A 21732-nucleotide genomic window follows, 5' to 3' on the forward strand; every position below is an offset into this window, starting at 1 on the left:
CTGGCGGTAGGGAATAAAGGCCCTCTGAACCAATGGGGAAGCGCGACTCCTTGCAGCGAGCGCGCGCCCTCCACAAACCCGCGCGCGTGCTCGCTGTGTGTTCTCACCGGGGTGAGAGCGCTCCGTCCGAGGCGTGACAGCGGAGGCGCGTTCACGTGTTCGCCACCGGCTCCAACGCTAAAAGAGAGAGAGAGAGAGCATCATCACAACACTGGCGTCAGCTCTGCCGGATGTCGGAAGAGGACAACAGGGAATTTAGAGGTTAAATTAAACACAACAACACGGGAGGACACGGGAGGCTGCGCGCCAAGGAGCCCGGGAGAGACGAGCATCCATCCCGCAGCGCATCAGGAGCGGTGGCACGGCTGCTAGTGGCACGAGCACATTCGGGGATTTTCCGTGTCGGTTTCCCGGTGCTCCACACACCCTGTGCCTTTGAACCAGCAGCGGGGAGGAGGGGAGGACCAGAGAGGAGGCTGTGCCGAGAGGAGGAGGACCATGGAGGGGATGCAGGCATACGGAGCCGGGAAAGCCGGAGGAGCCTTCGACCCTGTCACCTTCTTCCAGCAGCCTCAGACCATTCTCCGCATCGTGTCTTGGGTGAGTGGCAGAAAAATGAGAAGAAGTTTGATCTCTGAGCTGCAGAGCGGCTGCATAGACCAAATAACCTTACGGCAGCTCACACGTGCATGTGTCAGATGTGGATCTGAATTACATTCATTTTATTTGTTTACCTGAAGAAGGGCCCGCACTTCCAGGCCTCATAGCAGTGAGAAATGACAATATTCTTCCGGGCTCACAGGATGCAAGAGACATCCTGCTTTAAGGTCATTTATTTATTTATTTATTTATTCATTGATTGATTGATTGTAGCGAACACAGGCCACCAATATTTCCTATCTTTGACGCTCCCCATGTGTGTTTATGGTACTCAACAAAATGATAATATATTAGTCAGCAACTATTGTTTTCTAATAAGCATAGTGAGAGATTTCATAACAAATAATTTCATAATAACTGCCCACCCCCCCTCCCCAAAGAGGAGGAGCACTAATGCAAAGGGAAAGCAACAGTAGGCACATTTCAAAGGAGAGCAGACAGAAAAAAGTCCTCTGAGCTGTTGTGGCCGCTCAGTCCAGGTGTGCAGCAGCAATGTGCAGGTCTACTGCAGGTCGAAGTCTGCATGAATCCCATTAAGTGTGATGTGGATACTATCAACTCTCAATTGTTCAGGGAATTTTGAATTTTGGCTTTTAATATGACCTTTATTTGATGAGGAATACAGAAATACACCAACACCAGGAGAGGAAGACACTGCAGTGGAAATAACACTAACGGACATTTCTAAGGTTTTATTTAATGAGGAGCGTCGAGCAGAATGTCTCCCAGCCCTCACCACTGCCCCCCGCTCTTTCCCTAGAAATCTGTATTTCTGGTTAGATAAATGACATTGAAGGTCTTGTTGTGTTTCACACACGTTTTTCTCTGTGCTTCTGTTAACTCAGATGATCTTCACCAACACTTTCAGACATCACGCGGAACTTTCAGTCCAGTGATGATTAACTTGAGCGCCAGCAGTCTTTGTTTTTCAGCGGTGATTAGATCAAGATTAGCTGTCACTGAGTGCAGCTTGTGTTTCTGTCTGACTCCAGCAGCTCATCACCTTGTTTGCTCTTCATCAGGTGTGTGTGTGTGTGTGTGTGTGTGTGTGTGTGTGTGTGTGTGTGTGTGTGTGTGTGTGTGTGTGACTTTACTCTTCATGTCAGCTGGTTTCAGTTGAATGTGCACAGAAAACAAGTGTGTGTTTGCCTTTACAATCCTGCGACCTGCTGAGCAGCGGCCAGCATTTTGGTTATTCTGCGTCAGATATGAAGGGAAGCCATTCTTACGGCGTCCCCGCTTTACAGCAGAAAGTCACACAGCTGGGATTATTTCTTATTTCTGGGACTGTGTGTGTGTCTGCGTGGCCTTATGTAACACCGAGAGCCTTTTCACTTATGCTGAATGAATAAAGAGGCAGAAAGATTCACACGAATTAGACTTTCCAGTCAAGTCTTGCTGACATGCTGGTTGTTGCAAACATGGCATCACGATGGCTGAGCTGTACTTCAGCGTTGCTGCCCAAGTCAGGACTGATGAATATGACAGGACACATTTCACTTTATATGAAAGACTTCACATTCATCCAAACATAAGACGGTTTCTCTGAGTCGTTGTATGAGTTCTGCTCTGCTTGTACAGAAACACCTGCAGCCATGTGTGAAACACAACCAGGTTATTCGCTGATCATTTATAATGTTTTGCCTCATCAGCCTCATTGATTTTTGGAAATATCTGCTTATTCTGAAGACTGGGAAAGTTGTGGGACGCTCCAAAAACCAAATATCAGAAAACAGTGAAGATGATGTCTTCAAATCAGTGTTACAGATCTCTAATATATTCAATCTATGATGCCACGAACGTCATCAAAGTGTTGATCAGCTGCTCGATCAATCACTAATTGTTTCATTGCTCCTGTTATGGTCGAGTTCCTCCCGCTGCACATACGTTTCCACACTACGGTAGACTGTATGTAAGGTACATCCAGGTGAAACATGCACAGGTACGGAGTGACGTCATGGGCCCCCCATGAGATCTGGCCCCCGAGGTGTCACCAGAGCAACAGCTTGTTTCCATAGTAACAGCCACAGCCTGAGTTGTGATGTTTAGTGTGATGGTGCAAAAACTCGGTCTGCTGTGAACTGTGGGGGAGGAGACTGTCAGCACTTCTGACATGAGGGGGACATCGAGTGTGTGTGTGTGTGTGTGTGTGTGTGTGTGTGTGTGTAGTTTATGAATGGAGGCTGGGGTCTCTGCTCTCCCCTTTCTCCCTTCCACTTCTTCTGACTTAGAGTACTGTATGTGGAGGTGGTAACAAGTGTGTGTGTGTGTGTGTGTGTGTGTGTGTGTGTGTGTGTGTGTGTGTGTGTGTGTGTGTGTGTGAAAGTCAGCCTCAGGGAGTGAGTCCAGTGTGTGTGTGTGTGTGTGTGTGTGTGTGTGTGTGTGTGTGTGTGTGTGTGTGTGTGTGAAAGTCAGCCTCAGGGAGTGAGTCCAGTGTGTGTGTGTGTGTGTGTGTGTGTGTGTGTGTGTGTGTGTGTGTGTGATGGATGGAGGTGGAGGCAGAGCAGCTTGTGTTTTGTGTGTGATGTCGCTCTAAATGAAAAAATGATGCTAACTGAGTTCATTTATTGAATTAAGCTGAACTGAATCCACCTGCCTTTAAAGTTGAGACGGGATCTTTTCTCTGTGGATTATTTTTCCAGCTTCAGTCACTGCTTGTTTTGCTCAGAGGCTTTCTTAAGTTGTGCTGCTGTTCCAGGGTTTGTGTTATTACCGGGCAGAGCACGCAGAGCATTGATCAGATCATCATCCGCCTCCTGTGAACACACTGTTTGCTCCTGCTTTGTGCTTTATTCCAGCATCTGTGCTGTCAGAAGTCGACGTGCCCGAAGCAGTTTCTGTCTGCTCACTGCTTACGTTTGCAGATCAAAGCTCCCACTTCCGTCGGCGCTAATGCGAAAAAGAAAGTGATATTTGCTGCATGTGTGGTTTTCTTTGCGATAGAAAGAGCAAACATTTGCTCACTTTCCGTTTCAATGTCTGACAGCCACCTTTGTGTACACTTAAAGTGATAAAAACATCCCTCTGCATCTTTCAGCTCAGAGCGTTGCTTTCTCCTCCGTCAGTTTCTTGCTTTTTAACACTATCGAGAGCATTGGAAGCAGATTTATCATAAAGTGTTATTTAAAAGGTGATGAGCTGCTGCTCCGTCATCTCCATGCTCCTACAAACGTATCGTGGGTTAGCATTTTAAAATTAGCCGTGATGATGATCAGCACGTCGCAGGTCAGGAGATTTTCTAATTGTGAGTAACTTTTTGATAACCAGCGCACACTCAGCGCAGCGCTGTCAGCTCCATGCAAACCACGAGCGTGCGCACACACACACACACACACACACACACACACACACACACACACACACACACACACACAGTCAGTTCGTTAGAGCCTGCATGTCAGAGGTCAGACAGCTGGAGAGCTGCTTCTCTATGGAAGCTGCATATCGAAGCTGTGCACTGAGGCCCTTTGAGCAGAGATAGCCTCACCTGTGGAAAAGATGTTTTTTCTCCTGTGACTGACAGACGCTTCATCCAAACAGCTGCTTCCCTCTGCTTAGCAGTGTCCACGGACGACTTCTCAGGTGGTTCTTGTTAACAAACTCAGGTTAGAAGAGGTGGTGATCAAACAGTACGCAGATATAATCACTGGGTGATTGGTTTCAGACAAAGGGGCTGGCGGGCATGATGAAGATGATGAAGAGAGTGATGAAATCAAGGAGTTAAAAGAGGGAAGGGCAGGATGCTGTTCCCAGACAATCTGCCATTATCACGATGGAAAGATTTGCCACACAGGGGTACAAAACCTTGATCAATGGCAACAAGATATAACAAAGAGCAGAGTGCTTATTATCAAGTCTGCTTGAGGTGTTCAGAGGCGTCCTGGGTCGATGCCATTGATCAGGCCTGTAATAAAGGATCGGCATGAGCTAAACTAAAGCCGATCAGATGCAGATCCTCTGTCACAGTCTGCTCTGCACTGTGAAAACTGGAGTGTGTGAATGCGAGAAAGATTCGGACGCAGCAGTGCGAGCGACTCTGAGGTGTCACGCTGATGTTGGAAAGCACGCATTTTGGCTTGATGACAGGTGAAAGAGAAACTTTGCTCTGGTGCCTCTGTGTGCCGGTATTTGACCGAATATGACGAAGCTCCACTCTGTGACATCACTGCACAGCTTCCTGTGGACTGTGATCAGCTGCAGCAGAGCGACAGGACACACATTCACCCAGTTCAGCTCTTATCAATAACTGAAGCTGACGAAGTAATATTTCCTTCAACACTTTGATTAAACAGCCTGAAAAAAAAAAAAAAAATATATATATATATATATATATATATATTTAATCAACATGTAAGTAAATGTAAGTATTGGATTGTACTTGGTGTTGGGACATTTCTGCTCCATTGGATACAATATATCTCCACTAATGTATATAACAGAGACCAGCAGCACTGAGAACACAGAAAGAAAAGGTTTCTCCTCCAGTGAAAGTGCTCCTTCAGCCTGATGAAGCTGTCGTCCTGGTTACAATCACGCACTGAAGTAACTGAATGACCACAAGTCCAGACTGCACTTCCAGCCTCTGCTCATCCTGTTACGTTCGGCTTTACGAGGTTCAGGAACGTCTGCTTCCTCACGGAGACACAGCCCCGTGTCCTGCAGTCAGCTGATCGCCTCCTCACTAACGGCCTCCATATTCGAAAGGCGACGAGGCGTGTGTGTGTGTGTGTGTGTGTGTGTGTGTGTGTGTGTGTGTGTGTGTGTGTGTGTGCTCATGTAGTCCTTACTTTGTGGGGACACCCGTTTACACAGTCACACAGGGACTCACCTTCCTTATGGGGACATTTTAGGATGCAGACTGGGTGTAAGGTTAGGGTCAGGGTTCAGCAAGGAAATGAGTGTAAGTCTATGTTATGTCTTTGTGTGTGTGTGTGTGTGTGTGTGTGTGTGTGTGTGTGTGTGTGTGTGTGTGTGTGTGTGTGTGTGTGTGTGTGTGCGTGTGTGGACGAGTGAGCGGGTCGAACAGTGTAAATGTGTGGGTATGAGTGTCTCCGTGTGCTGGACTTGTGATTATGTCTGTCTGTCTGTCTGTCTCATTGTGTCCCCTTCCTGCTGCAGTGGCTCTCCTTGAATTGTACTTTGACAAGGTCTCTCTCTCTCTCTCTCTCTCTCTCTCTCTCTCTCTCTCTCTCTCTCTCTCTCTCTCTCTCTCTCTCTCTCTGCTGCCATGGTGACAGCAGCAATCAGGTATGCCCAGTCCAGGCCAACATGCTGCAGCAGACAATAAGCCCACACACACACACACACTGACAGTGTAAGCCCCCTCCAGCAGTGGTCCTGTATTATTCTGCAGTCCTGCGCTCTCACTGTGGACTTGTGGCGAGCGTCTCCGTCTCGCCCGTCTCCGTTTACAGGAAAGTTTGACGAGCCGTCCGCTGCACTCGCTTCCTGACGTTCAGGTTTTGCTGCTGACGGCGGCTCAAACACAAAAACACAAACCTCAGTCAATTCCTCATTTTCAGTGTGTTTCTGTAGAGGATCCAGAGCTTTGTCGTCTCCCAGTGATGACTGGATCACAGCGCTCGGCGTAGTTGGTTCGTTAGTCCAGCAAGCTGCAAGCTTCAAATATACATAAGAATGAACAGTGTGGTGCACATTAGTGGTCAGAGCATCAGGCCTACAAGTGAAAAGGAGAGCTCTTCTGACATTAGAAAAGAATATGGTACAGAAAAGGTGCAGACGTTGGCACTCAATGTGTCAGAGTGCTTGTTGGATGGTTGAACAGCATCTGAAAAACCTTTCAGACTTCAGAAGATGGGACTTCCAACAATTTCTGCAGCTTTCCAAAAACATCAGTCCAGCATCAGAGCCGACGTCACGCAGTGATTGGACAGATGTGTGAATCTGCCAATGTCTGAGTTAGCATTGTGTTTGCAAACCAGTGCCACCTCCATAAATATCAGAACTTGTTTTTAACGTACTCCGGCCTGAACCCAGACCTTTTCTCCCTGCCTCAATGTAAAACTTCATCTGGTATCTGTAACTCGTCCAATCAGTTCATTGAGCCTGAATTAAATGATTGGACGTCCTGCTGCCCTAACTTCATAATGCTAACATGCTAACATGCTAGCTTGACAGCTGGTAACACTGCAGCCATGTTCATTGTTTCCATTCATGAAAATGGTGTCAGATGTTTTCATACATGTGAATGAGACATGAGGTAGATTGATAGTCAGCCATGACACATATTCCCTGTGCTCCTCTGCCCAACGCTGTCTTGTGCCCTCTTAATCTTGCTGATTTCTCCAACCTTACCCACCCCAACGCTAAACATAACCAAGACTTGAACTGGTGACACTGGTGTCTTTACAAGCCAACGAACTGGTTGCATCTCGACGCCACTGTCCCATTTACCAGCTTCGACACACATCAGCCCTCCAGAAGGAAGCAGCTAATTTGCCCCATTCCCTCCATGGATTGGCACATCCTGGCTCCTGTAGCTTGACTACGTCGTCTGTGTACGAGATGGGTCAGATACAGGATGTCAATCAACGTGACATACCGTGACGCAGTTCCTGTGAGTTAGCGAATAATTTTGCTCGCTCAGCTTTAACCTGAGACTTAGATCGATGGACTTAATCTTAACGTGAACTGACTGCACCTCAACAAAGGAGATGACTGACTGACTCGCCTTTCCAGTACTTTTTCCAAGAATGTTATTTCACTTATTGCTCCGTCGTGAACACGTTATGTTGAAGTCACAAAGACAAAATGCAGTGCTCGGCAATGGTCTGGTGCATCTCTCTGTGTGTTTGTGTGTGGCTCGTTCGAGGCACAGTGTGTGATTACCGGGGTGACATGAGGCCCGGCGCAATTGTCTGGTCTTTACAATGGATCCAAAAGGCCTTTCAGGCAGCACGACGGCAGCTTAAATCATTCACAACCAGCCACACTCCACTGATATGATTTAGACCTATGCAGTGGCTAAGACTGCAGTTTGGATTGTGTGTGTGTGTGTGTGTGTGTGTGTGTGTGTGTGTGTGTGTGTGTGTGTGTGTGTGTGTGTGTGTGTCTGTGTGTGTGTGTGTGTGTGTGTGTGTTGCACAAAAAAACAGGAAAGTAGATATAAAGGAAGTAAAGCAGAAAGAGAAAGGCAGATTCTGGAGGAAGCGCATGCATCCACGCATGCATGCACACATGCGCATACACACACACACACACACACACACACACACACGCACTTCTGGAAATTGGCATCCTTAATGTGCAATTTGTAAGTGACCCTCTGATGGTCACAAGATCAGAAAGCCACGTGGTGTCCTTCACAGTGCCTGCTTTCATCACCACCAGAGGCCTTGTGATCTGTCTATGGATCAGAGAGGCGGGAACGTCCAAACACACACACACACACACACACACACACACACACACACACACACACACACACACACACCTAAAGAAGTCATGTATGGACAGAATCAGAGCAGACCAGAATGGGGGTGGGTGTGAAGAGTCATGTATGAAACCACATCACATGCTCCACTTTTCATGGCTCCTGAGCAAGTGAAGAATGTTGAAGAGCAGTGAGTTCAAGGATTCAGCACATTTCAGCTGGAGCATATTTCTTTATGTGCTGTTCCACCATTTTTGTTTGTTAAGTGTCCTCAGGTGCGTCTGGGGGGACAGGCAGAGTAGAAACATGTCCGTCACCCCTTGCGATCTGCACTGGATGTGCATGTGAAAGCTGTGCTCCAGCTGGATTCCTGTTAGCAGAAACGCTCAGTAATTCAATCCGCCCGCTGCCATGTGACAGCAAATATAACTGTGACCCGGAAGACGACGAGTGTTTTCACACCCAGCGAAGTAGGTCACGCCAAAACCAATCCTTATTTCAAGGAAGTGCGTTTGGTGTTTGTGTCACTGGAAGAGGCAGAGTGCAGAAAGTAGAGGATCACAGAGAAAGATAATCCCCCGCCGGTGAATTTATTTCCCTCTGGAGTTTCTCAGGGGAGCATCAGGAAATCAAACTGTGTCACATCACTAAAAACTAGTGGCCTGCAGGTCCGGCTGTCCTTGTTACAGAAACTGCCAAACTCCCGTCTGTCAGGGGACACAGATGTACATGTTCCATAGTCACTGTGTACACTGAGACTGGTAGTCACACTGTGGAGCGAACTGCTGTCACAGCAAGTGTGTTTGGGCTGTTTTATGCCTTCATTCACAGGCAAACAGGAGAGACTGGTGAGGAACTGGTGAGTTCACCAAACGTATCAGAGTAGTTCTTTACCGTTATTATCAGCTATCATTACCAATATAAGGGGCGGCACGGTGGCGCAGCAGGTAGTGCGCGTGCAACACAGTGTGTGTGTGAAGCTTGCATGCGTGGCTTCTCTCTGGCTTCCTCCCACAGACCAAAAACATGCTTGTTAGGTTAACTGGTGACTAAATTGTCCTTAGGTGTGAGTGCGAAAGGTCGTATGTCTCTATATGTTGTCCTGTGATCAGCTGGTTCAGGGTGTACCGCCTCTCGCCGGCTGACAGCTGGGATAGGCTCCAGCCCCCCCGCAACCCCGAAAAGGGATAGTCGTGTATAGACAATGGATGGATGGATTACCAATATATTAATCAATATCATTAATATTTAGTCAGTTTTGTTTGTATAACTCTTTAAGAGCATCCAGCACTTTTACATTACTTCTATATTCTGTGCAGTACTTATATTTCAGTGCAGTATTAGTAGCTGCATGCGTGTGTGCTGTTTTAAGGTAAAGTAGTTTCACTCATCCATTCACTCTGTTGTGTGGCCTTAGATGAGTTTCTGTTGGGCAAACTTCAAAAGGCAAATCAATGGAATCCAGTGGATTGATGTGAAGCAGTTTTCTGCTGGTGAATAAATCAGTTCAGTCAGAAGAAAAATAACATGACGCTCCATAAAACAACACATAATCAATAATGTTCAATTTGCTGCAATTTGTTCAGTGAGAGAAAGATGAGAGAGATGAGATGAAACCACTGTGAAAGTCTCGAGACTGAGACATTTTGGGTGACTACAGGGGTGTGTTATTATTATTATCATTATTATTATTATTATTATTATTATTATTATTATTATTATTATTATTATTCTCCACATCTGTTTGGTGACATCTCAAAAACGCCCTGAAATGGCTCGAGGAATCCAGACAATTTGTTTAGTACACTTGGTGTGTTAAAAAAGTACCTTTTGATGTTTATGGTGCATACTTTGTTCCACCATTTGCCACCAAAGCAACAATGTTTCTGTGAGTTGAGGTGCAGTACAGCTGCTCTGTGCTTCACAGCCCGAGCCACACATCCAGTGTGGTCGGCTGAAGTGTTTTCTGAAGAGGCGACAGAAGCTAGCAGGTAAAAGAAATGCACAGACGACTTCACTGTGACTGTTCTGAGCAAAACAACATGGCCGACGTCATGTGACCGACTGTGTGTGTGTGTGTGTGTGTGTGTGTGTGTGTGTGTGTGTGTGTGTGTGTGTGTGTGAGGCGAGCATGCTCATCTTTCTGGAGAAGGCTCGTGGGCAGAGGCAGGCCCAGTAATGAGAGAAGACGGGGGGGGGAGCAATGATGCAGCCGCTCTAAAAATAGCACCGCCTCCATACCTCTTCTGCCCCCAACGCTTCCCTCCACTCGCCCCCTCCACAATCCCTCCGTCTCCTTCCTCCTCCTCTTCATCATCTCTCTCCTTAATGAAAAAGGCTGCAGGTGTGTGTGGGGGGGTTGAGATGATCGCTCCGTGGAGAGAGCAGCGTGCGAGGCGAGCGCCGGAGCTGAGAGCAAAGAGGCCGAACAGGGATGTGGGGAGGGCGAACGGGGATGGAGGGAGGGCGAACGGGGATGGAGGGAGGGCGAGGGACGCACGGAGGTTGTGCGTGCTTGTGAACAAAGTGTTCCAGTTTGACATCAAGACGCCAAATGCCAGCTCGTGTTTCCTCTCTGCACGATGTAGAAAGAAGTGTCACGAGTACAAAATCAGAACGCGACTGCTTTTAGAGAAACTTCTCAACCGGGGGGTAACAAGCCTCAGCATCAAGCCAAACATGTAAATGACAAAACGTGCTGAGTTAGCAGTTTTTTCATTGTGGTATGTAAGACTTGTGGGGGGTCACTCAGTCCCCTTAAATACTGTATGTACAGCCTTTGTTCTGTCTTTAATTGAGTATGAGGATTAGAAAATGATCAATTCTGCTTTATTTATGTGTCACACAGTGTCCCAGCCAGCGTTACGCAGTAACACACACGCTGGTGTTAACTGGGCCAGAACTGGGCTAAAGCAAGCCATGGACAAGAGGGAATTCCCTCAAAAGGGGACACTTTTCAAAGCAAGGTGACTCGTCTCGCAGCTTTCCCGCCTCGCTCAGTCAAATGGTGTAAACCTCAGAAATCTGAAGTGATGAATAATGAAGTCTGTGCCAAGCTAATCTAACAGACTTCTCTTCAGCTTCGGCCGCCGCTTCAGATGTGGAGTGCTCTGTGTCAGCGGCTGAAGAGTGAGCCGGACGGTGGAGGGAAGGGCTTGAAAGCCAATAAAGAAGGACAGAGTGGAGGAGAGACAGTGTCCTGTAGTCCCCGTCGTGACTGACATGCCTGCTCGCTGGCCTTCGTGGTCTGGGCTGCTGTTCGCTCTATTGTTTGTGCTCCCTTTGTATCGCTGTCACATGAACAGAGACGCAACAGCTGGGCAAACTATCCAAGCAGCTCTCCAACCCAAGCTTCACCTCCTCCTCCTCCACCTCTCTGTCTGTCTTTGACTCTCGATCATGAATCCATCGCTCAGGCAGCAGAATCCACGCAGACTGCAGCGAACAGAAACACACTCAGCCTCGGCCTCACCCCGACAGAGCCGGCTCCCGGGGGTCCGGGCTGAGGGTTCGTCAGATGGATGGGCTTCTCTGATCGTCTCTTATCAACTGAAGGAGTCCTCACTGCACTGCAGGGTGGAGCGCTAACAGCATGTGTGTGTGGTCTCATATTGAAGGCTTTTTCTGTAGCGCTGTGCTGACTGGAGGAGAGCGAGGACTGAGGGATTAGATGGTATCTTAGTAACCTGCTCCTGTTATTGACTCCATTTTGTAGCCCTTTGTGTCTCCACTCCTGGAGGCAAAGGCACAGGAGAGGAGAAGAAAAGAGGAGGAGAGGATGAAAGGAGAGGAAGGCAGAGGAGCGTGAAGGAGCGAGGGATCAGATGCTATTACCGGAGCGTCCTCCTCCGCTCTGATTGGCTGTCCTCGTTCCTCCACCACCTCAGACAAATCAGGATGTCAGGATCCCTGTCAGGATGAAAGCTCTCCAGCTCGTTCTTGCAATTAAGAAAATTGGAATTACATTTCAGCTTGCCACCATGTGTTTTTTAAAGGAGACACTTGGTTTAAAAAGGATTTCATATGGCCAAGAGTCATAAGACGAGCGTCTAATCCAAAAGTTAAACACAGACGCAGCAGCCACCGAAATTCCACACATTAACACACATTCACAAGATTTTCTCTGTCAGAAACAATACGTAATACTTAAATGTGTCTTTGAAAGCTGCTTTTTCAAGTGCGGTGTGGAGCAACATGTGCTGCGCTGCCTCTGAGCTCATGCATTACAATCACATGCTGAGTTCCCACACACACACTCAGCATGCTTTATGTGAAGTCTCTACACACTGATATTTATGTCAATACAGCTTCTTTTCACATTTTTGATTTCACTACATTATCAGAATATTGTTCTGAAATTGAAAGTTTTCCTCATGGAAACGTGTTCTGGACACTGGGATGCTGATGAGTCTGGTTCGCTTGCCTGCAGTGTCAAACAATCCCGGAGCTCCGAGCTCTCATTCGGGGGCCACACTTCAGTCGATAGAGCCACTAGCTGCACAGATAACTCAGCTAACTGGCTAACAGCAGCTAGTGGCTACAGCCAAAGAGAGCTACAGCAAAGAGTGTCGTGAGCAGCCTCATTGATTGATTGATTTCCAGCAGAAGCGCGGTTGAACTTGGAAAGACTCTGGTGAAGCCGAGGAGACGCTGGTGTGTGAAGCACCTGTCGTGTTAAAACTTTACTGCTCACTGTGGTTCTGCGTGCACAGTGTAAAGACAAAAGTATGAATTGCTGAAAGCACAAACCTAAAACAGAGAGAACAAATAAACATTTGGAATCAAAGAATAATCTCAACAAACGTGGTTATTGGTTACCCTGACAAAGATGATTAAATCCCAGCTTGGAACAGCTTCGACAGATGTAATGATTGTTTTTCAAACTGGATCTAGGCTGCACGTCCTCACTCACATCACATAATGTGTTATTGCAGAGTGGCAGAGCAAGGCTAATTTCCCACAGTCAGACTCCATATTTGAAGAGGAAACCCAGAGGCACAATGAGCACAAGTGCTTGAAAAAGACATGAGGGATTATTCAGAAAACTCCCCTGCAGGGTGTGCTGACATTATGGGCTGAGAGCGTCACGCTGAAGCATTTCTTCATAAATTAGCCGGTTAGTCTAAATATACCGTCTGACTACAGTAGGTGGTCTTCTGGGTGGTAAAAAGCTTTTATGAATTACATGCAAGAGGTTGAGGTCCTGAGCAGGGAGGTCAGATGAGTGAATGAAAAGACACTCTTACTATACACACACATCCACGCACAAACAGTGTGATCATGGTGAACAGACTCCACACACAGTCTGTGCAAACACAGCAGCATATGTGAGAACATGCTGCTTTTCTTTGTTTTAATGTCGCCGTAAACTGAATGTCTTCAGGTTTTGGACAAAAGAAAAAAAGCAATTTGATGACCAGTTTCTGATATTTAGTGGACAAACAATTGATTAATTAAGAAAATAATCTGTGGATTAATAGATAATCTACCAGTCAGTTGTAGTTAATGACATGTGGCCTTAAAAACTTTGGCTACGCCATTCATTGTCAAAGGGCTGCTTTATTTCCTCTCTGTGCAGCTCTTCTCCATCGTGATCTTTGGCTGCATTGCCAACGAGGGCTACATCAACCGTCCCAACGAAGTGGAGGAGTATTGCATCTTCAACCGCAACCAGAATGCCTGTAATTATGGCGTCTTTATGGGCTCCATGGCCTTCCTATGCTGCATGGCCTTCCTGGCTCTGGATGTCTACTTCCCCCAGATCAGCAGCGTCAAAGACCGCAAGAAGGCAGTGCTGGCTGATATCGGCTTGTCAGGTAAACCCAGTATCTATGCATACTTTACCTACCTGATGTCTGGACCATAGAGACACCACATAGTGGATTGTTTTTGTGAACCATTTTCTCTTTAGATTAATCGAAAGGCATCAGATTTTTTTTTTCAACCCATTTTTGGCATATTTTAAATAAATCTGATCCTGCAATGAGTGCAATGAAGGACTAATAATAGCACTTTGTTTTCTTGCAAAATTCACTTCCCTCATACACTCATGGAGGAGTGAAGCTTCTTCAGAGTAAGAAGCAATGCTGAGAACACAGAGACAGATGCATGAACGAGGGTATAAAGACAATTTGTGCTGCAGAATTGATTGAAATGAACGTGGGACAAACCATTTCAAGCTGAATAGCTCTTTCCAAATAGATTCTCAATGTGCAGAGCAGCTTCTAAGGTAATAACGTTTAAAAGCTAATAAAATAAAAACAACAAGGCAATTACATGTCTCACCAATGCAGTTTTCTAGCTTGCTTCACCACCCAAAAACATTACAGGCATTACTTACAAAAAGGAATTTCTTGACCTCAAAGATTAGTTCACCAACCAAGTCTGACCAGTTATTCAGTGACCAAGGAGATTTTTCATTCTGCGGTCATTTGCTTCCAGGGTTTTGAGATACACACCTGCCTCCTGGGATCTGCAGTGTTCGAGGATTATCAAGTTGTTATGGCAAGCAATACATCAAATTCAGCAGACACAAAATAGAATAAAAGAGGCTGCACGCTGATTTTCAGTGCTTGCAGCTCTGTGAGCAGCTGTTTTCATATTGCATCGAGTCATTTGATGCAATGATGGATGGATGGATAATTTGTGAGAGGAAAAAAGTCAATGAATTTTGCAACAGTGTCACCACAATACTGAATGTTGACATGTTCTGAAATCAGAGATACATCTGCTCAAATTTTATAACTAATTTCTGCTGCTGAACAGCCGTTCAGTGACCATAGTGGAGTGATCATAAAGCTGATTGGTGTTACTGCTGGAAAGCTCTGTTCTCTGGAAAGTGTCATAGCATACGTGCTGTGTGTCAGCAGAATGAGGTTATATTGGGTTATAAGTATCAGAGAACATCTTCTTTTCCTTTTTCTGAGGCAGATTTTCCTTGCTTATCAAAAGCCCCAGAATACCCCACCGCAGAGAGGGTCTATAAAAAATGGCATTGAAGAGACTGCAGTGATTGTTAGTAAGGTTATCATTACAACAAAAAGAGAGGAGGTTTGAGAGGGATAATAAGTAGTGGAGTACTCTTCTGGGACGAACAAGCCTCTGAGACATTTTGCTTTGGTGTCTCGGCCAGTGGCTTCCTCTGCTTCTCGACTGCACTGCTACTGCACTGAACTCAGACACGATGACAAGATAGTAAAGTGCTGAGTCGGTTAATGAGGCCGTTCCTGTCACATACAAGATTCTGCTTCCACGTTTTCATCGCTCATACACTCTCTGTCTGCCTCTCTCTCCCCCACCGTCTCTGTGATGTAATATAAAATGTTTTGCACCAAACTGAAACAAGGGAACATCTGGCACACGTGTCCTGATCGGAGCTGGATGTTTCTGATCATTTTTCCAGCTGCAGTAGACGTGTGATGGGGTGTTATTTGAATCTCAGCCAGTCAATATCTCAGTCCTCCTCTAGTTGTAGCAACTGGCCAGCTGGATAGAACCGTATCTGGTTTCCTGCTGTTTTCTGCTAATTTTACATGCGGTGTTCCACAAGGGTCTGTCACTGGTCCCTTGTTGTTTTCTTCTTCATTGTCATGCTAATGATATGCAATTTCATTTCCAACTCAAGACTTCAAGCTATAGTTTAGCTTTCTTGGCCTGCGCTTCCTTTGTTAATGTTAAAGTATTTTACTCATACAGTCCAGGATAAAAAATACTTCAACTCAGGTGGTGTCGTGGTACATTTCTATCCTTATTTTAACATTGTCTCTTTACATGTCTCTCTTTCCAGCGTTCTGGTCCTTCATGTGGTTTGTGGGTTTCTGTTTCCTGGCAAACCAATGGCAGGTGACCAAACATGAGGACAACCCGCTGAGGGAGGGAGGGGATGCTGCCCGGGCAGCCATCACCTTCTCCTTCTTCTCCATCTTCACCTGGGTAAGGACCTCCACACCTCATTGATGCACAGTGTAACGCAACAAGACATAACACCTGCCATTAGGTGGCATGCACAGTGCTGTGGATAGCCTGTGAAGACCGAATAGCTTCATTTCTTCCTTTGCTTGCCAGTGAGCTACTGAAAATGTATATGCCTTGGCTACTGTTCTCTTTGGGTGGTGCTTGGATGCATGTGAACATGTTAATTCGCATTTGTTTGCATGCAAACTCATAAGTGTGTGCATGTTGTTCCAACAGGGCGCTCAGACTCTCTTCTCTCTGGAGAAGTTAAAGAATATGTTGTTTGAAGAGGAATCCATCAAGTTGTTCCCCCATCAGCCCGATCAACCTTTTGTCTGACTCTGCTGTCTTCTCCCCTCGCTGTCTTAACCCTCCAAAGTTGGTCTTTCACACTCCTATTACTTGACTGTGGCTGGACTTGTTTAAGGGTGCCTGGTAACATCAAATAGAGCTGGAAATGAGTCTATTCGGAATCCAACAGTAAGACATACAATCATTGCCAGTAAGATATTGCTTAATGTTTTTGCTAACCACAGTTAAATAACTTCTTTCCAGACTCCGGCACAATATAATGATAATAAATGTGCAGATGGGTTGATTCAAATGTTGATCCAGTATACATGACTCAACAATTACATCTCTAAATGCTGGTATTTCTGGCCTTTCTGGCCCTGGAATGAAGACTCACTGTCCACTGGAAATTTAAGACGCTTCAAACCAAAAAGTAATATTGCATTTTCATGTGGATGTCTCTTCCAAATTTTTGATAGAAGAAGTCGAAAGGTAAAGAAAAGCATGCAAACTGAACATTTCCTTGGATATATTTGATCATTAAATTCTAAGATATTAACCCACAGAAACTTGTGAGAAGTGTGTTTTCCATCTGCCGTGTGGGTTCCTGTTTTAGTTTTTGCATCATAATCAGAGCAGGCAGGTCAGCAGGTTGTTGCTGAGGTAGTCAGGTATATGACAGGTACTCACTCTTCACAGCTGGCCTGTCCACCAAACCCTTAAACAAGCGTAGTCTCGATTTACAGAACAGACCATCACTTCTCATCACTAACATGATGGTTTCCAGTGATTGGTGCTTCATGTTTTCACTGTAGGTTTTGGAATTGTTGAGGGGACAGTTTTATAGGAAACAATTTAGTTTAAAGTGTGATTTCTCTGATTCAAGGGCCTTTATACATTTAGAGTGCATTGTTTTTAAGTGTAAAACTGCTGTATTTTAACACTCAAAGCCTTCTCTTCAGTCTCCAGACTTACATAAGAGGAGTGATACCACTCAGGCTGTTACCTCATCTTAGCATAAAGACTGAAAACGGGGAAACAGCAGGCCCAGCTCTATTTGGAGGTCACAAAATCCATCTAACAACTCACGTTACATCTCATTTCTTCAATTTGTGCAAAGAAACGGTGTGAAAACAACATGTTTGAGCGTTGTGGAGGGATGTGTGCTGGACATTTTTTTAGCCATGAGCAGTGACATCCTGTAGAGACAGGACATTAGGATCAGACAAGCAAAGGGATACAGAGCCAGGCTAGCTGGTTTCCCGGTTTTCAGGCTTTATGCTAAGCTAAGCTAACCAGCTGCTGGCTCCAGCTCCATATTGACAGCCATTCCAGAGGGATCAATCTTCTCATTAACTCTGTGCCAGAAAGTGCGGAAAGTGTATTCCCAAACCGCCAAACTATCCCTTTAATTTCTCTGGTTTTGTCTTTCGGTTTCTCACTGTAACTTTCTTTGCATGCCCTTGCTTTCCCATCTTTGACTATTTTATTAAGTTTAGAAGGCAGATTAGTTGTTTTTAATACCTTTTGGGGATTTACTTCACAGATTCAGCAGACAATTTAAGTGAAGTATCAGACAGTTTTTACGGTGGGATTTTTATGGTTTGTTGCTGTGCATTTATTGGGTCGTAAATAACAGGGTCCAGTCTGTAAATAACATTATCATTTTATCCAACGTGGACTACAATAACACCACTTTTCAAGAAGTGTATTGACTTGTTTTCGTATTTTGCAGTCAACCAGCCCAATGAAATATTTGATGGAGACAGAGTGGCGTATCAGACTGAAAGAGTAAAAACTGACTGATTCGATGCGTCTGCAACATCTGGTCGAGCTGAGACACACCAGTAAATAAAACCCCGATGAAACTTCCCAGAAGTGAGAGCTTCGATCAGCTCAGCTGTCACTGTGGGTGTTTCACTGTGTGCTCATGCACCGTTTCATTAGAACATGTCTAATTATCAACAAAAATGAGATTTGTGTTGTTTCACAGTGCAGTCTCAGCCGTTCAATAATGCACACGGACACCGTTTAATTGCTTGGTCCCTATCCCACTGCGGGCTTGAGTGGCGCTGAGGTCGTGTTTCTCATTACGGAGCTGAACAATAGACAAATGGCCTCTTTGTACTGTTGCCTGGAGAACTCACTTGCTCTGACTGACTAAATGACTCACAAACTATCTAATAAGCTTTCCAATCCAACTAATAAGTGTTTCCCTCTCTCTCTCGTCCCAAAACCTCTGCTCTAACACCTCTGCATCTCTTCTTCCACCTCTATCCATTGTTCCACACCTTCCACCCATCTGTTTATGCTCTTTGCCTTCCTCCTTTCTTCCATCTCTGATACCTCCCTCCCCAAGGCGGGCCAGTCCTTCCTGGCCTTCCAGAGGTACAAGCTGGGGGCCGACTCAGCCCTCTTCTCCCAGGAATACACGGACCCCAGCCAGGATGCAGCTGGAGCCCCTTACACTTCCTTCGGTGGGGATGATGTGGAGAGCCCAGGAGGAGGAGGGGGCCAGGCCAACAGCGACGGGGCCTTTGATGGCACCGGTGGCTACCAGCGTCAGGACTACTGAGATATTGGACGGAAATATATTGGGGTTGGGGGGGTCTGGTTGAAAGTTGGGGTTTGGATAGTTTCTATCACACTAAAAATCACTCGGCCAAGATTTACCCAGTACACAGCACGAATTCAGCACCAGAGCCTGTGGCTTGTTCTGACCCAGTGCTGCACACAACGAGCTTAGAGAACAGTGTGTAAGATTTAGGGGGCTCTGTTGGCAGAAATTAAGTAAAATATTCATAAGTGTGTATTCATTTGTGTGTAATCACCTGAAAATAAGGTTGTGTTTTTGTTTGCTTAGAATGAGCTCTCTTCATCTACAGAAGGAGCAGGCCCTCTTCCACCGAGGGGAGGGAGAGGCAAGGGGTATTCCAGCGTCACCACTAGATGCCACTAAATCCTACATACTGGACCTTTAAGTTTTACCTTAAAACTGTCACAGATCTATGAAGTGTACAAACAAAGTGCATATGACTGCAAAGGATATATCATCAGTAACAAATATGTATATGTATGTATTTTAGTTGGGGTAAATAACACAAGAGTAATATGAAGAATTAAAAAACTAGCAGTGGGTAGAACAACCCATTGTTTTGGATGGTTTTCTACCCATAGGCACCAGGTAATGAAACACAGTATTGCACTGGCTGTATAATTTGGACCAAACGATTATTAGTGTGTACATGCAACAATGATGCATCTAGCTGGATGAAGAAGTCAGTGGATTTCATACCTGTGACATTTCAGTTACTGGCCTGATTTCCGTGTTTATGTCAGATAAAAGGTAGAATTTATCTCTTGGTCTGAAATTGTTGTCAATGTTGTGAATATCGGGAGGCAAATGTGACCTCTAAGGCGAGGACGAGATGTCAATTAATTCTACTGCAAGAAAGCAGTAGAACAACAGCAAGGGGTTCAGGACATCCATGGGAAGGGGTGGAGGGGTGCAGCTGAAGATGTCAGGGTGAAAAAACAGGAGGGTGGGAAGAGTCGGAGGTCAAGCTTTTGCTGAAGCGGTCACCCTGCAGCAGATCAATGCTTGTGACCTTCATCTTCTGGGGTCTGCCGTCAGTCAGCAAAGTGACTGCGATCAGTGTTCATTGAAACACACACAACAAAAACACACATGCAAGCAAATGTTGATCACACACACAAGTTTCTGCTGACAAAATTCCTTCGAGGTGCATTAGGCGCCTATCTGGCAACTAATCCCCTCAACTGTAACACGGGAGTGTGTGTGCGTGTGCGTGTGTGTGTGTGCATGCGTGCGTGTGAGTGTGTGTGTGCGTGCGTGTGAGTGTGTGTGTGTGTGTGTGCGTGCGCGTGTGTGTGTGCGTGCGTGTGAGTGTGTGTGTGTGTGTGCGTGTGTGTGTGTGTGTGTGTGTGTGTGTGCATGCGTGCGTGTGAGTGTGTGTGTGCGTGTGTGTGTGTGTGTGTGTTGGAGGGTCTCCTCTGGGTTTCTGTGATGTGTGGATGTGGGACTGTACGTTTTCTTGTTTCCCTGAAGAACCGGCTTTTTTCCTTTCCTCGATCGTTGCCTTAGTGCTGACTGCCAAGCGAAATCCAACGACCACAGGGCAGCGCAGAGCCCACGTGCACACTGTCTCAGTGAAAGCATAGCTAATTGATTTTGTCTTGTTTTTGTCCATCAGCACGTAAAAACCCAGAACAAATGACATGAAACTGACAAGTCTCGTACCAGCAGGCCTGCAGACAGCTTACTGCACTGAAGACCTGCAGGTTATTTATCTGTTGCGTTTTCCACTTCATTTCAACAGGTCTACAGATGAGGCACCATGACCATCCTGAGTATTTATGAACATGCATTGCTCCATTTTCTTAAAGAATAAATTATATCTATCCCTCTATAAATATATGTAAATCTATAATTCAGTATATTAGAGTGTTCAAAAAAAGAAGATTATGCTTTATTTTAGGGCATTATGCTGGTTCTGTATAAAAAAGAAAAGACAAGAAAGAAGATCTGTGTTCTGTTGAGTGTTGTTGTGATAAGATATAATGGTGAGGTCATCTATGCCTCATCCTTTATGTTGCTTTAAGGATATGGAGATGTTTTTATTTTGGGATAATAATACTAACTATAAAAATACAGCAACAAAAAATGTGACCAAATTATCAAAGTATATATACACATATATACTTTATACTGTACAACTGTGTAGATGTAGAAATGTGTGATGTTCCTTTGTGAAATCTGTTTAAAAGCAAAGTAAGATTTAAGAAAAAGATTGTGTACAAATGTATGTTTTTGATGTGTTTGATTTTAATCAATAAAAATAAAGAAATACTGATAAAGATATGAATGACTGGTCTGGGATTTTCTAGATTTTAGATTTAAGCTCATTTTAATGCACCGGTAGTGATACTGAGTAGCTGCAGAGACACAGAAAGGAGGCATGTCTCCCTCCACTGGCAAGAATTTTACATGTAATCACATTGAAGATCAGAATTTACAAGGACAGCTTTTGAATTGGTGAAATGATAAAGCATATTTACAACTCTTCTGCTGATCAGAACAGCAGGTTGCATGAGAGTGAAGCTGCTCAGTAATATGTTACTACCGGACTTTAAGATAATTCAAATTAATTTCCTAAATGCTAAGCATCAATAATGTTTAATAATGTGTATTTTATGTATTTTTGATTCATTTATCATAACTGTACCAGAATATAGACAGTCTGAACACAAATACAAATTAATATTAATGGTGGGAGGGAAATGATAAAAGCGTATATCTCTGTAGCCCTAAATAAAGTTCAGATGTCACGAAAAACAGATCATGTCAACAGGCACAACACCTATCAGAAACATGCGTTGCAGTTTACTCTTGCAGCTCATGATACATCCATGCG

The 21732-nt window shown here is 45.2% G+C and overlaps 2 protein-coding genes across 3 annotated transcripts in view; both read left to right on the top strand.

Annotated features, from left to right (window-relative positions):
* LOC139339980 (voltage-dependent calcium channel gamma-2 subunit-like) overlaps positions 1 to 21732 on the top strand; it is a 366973-nt gene that overhangs the window by 69118 nt on the left and 276123 nt on the right. The window lies entirely within an intron of this gene.
* On the top strand, positions 139 to 21179 carry LOC139348537 (synaptogyrin-1-like). Its single transcript, XM_070988744.1, has 4 exons — positions 139 to 600; positions 13632 to 13869; positions 15840 to 15985; positions 18657 to 21179. The coding sequence occupies exons 1-4, from the start codon at positions 499 to 501 to the stop codon at positions 18870 to 18872; spliced, it is 702 nt and encodes a 233-aa protein (XP_070844845.1). The 5' UTR covers positions 139 to 498; the 3' UTR covers positions 18873 to 21179.

This window comes from Chaetodon trifascialis, chromosome 2 (genome assembly GCF_039877785.1).
Source record: "Chaetodon trifascialis isolate fChaTrf1 chromosome 2, fChaTrf1.hap1, whole genome shotgun sequence".
NCBI classification, from domain to species: Eukaryota; Metazoa; Chordata; class Actinopteri; order Chaetodontiformes; family Chaetodontidae; genus Chaetodon; species Chaetodon trifascialis.

Coding starts and splice junctions, on each gene's coding strand:
- LOC139348537 (XM_070988744.1), top strand. CDS start 499: ATGGAGGGGATGCAGGCATACGGAGCCGGGAAAGCCGGAGGAGCCTTC. Junction 601..13,631: donor TTCTCCGCATCGTGTCTTGG/GTGAGTGGCAGA, acceptor CTCTCTGTGCAG/CTCTTCTCCATCGTGATCTT. Junction 15,986..18,656: donor TCTTCTCCATCTTCACCTGG/GTAAGGACCTCC, acceptor TCCCTCCCCAAG/GCGGGCCAGTCCTTCCTGGC.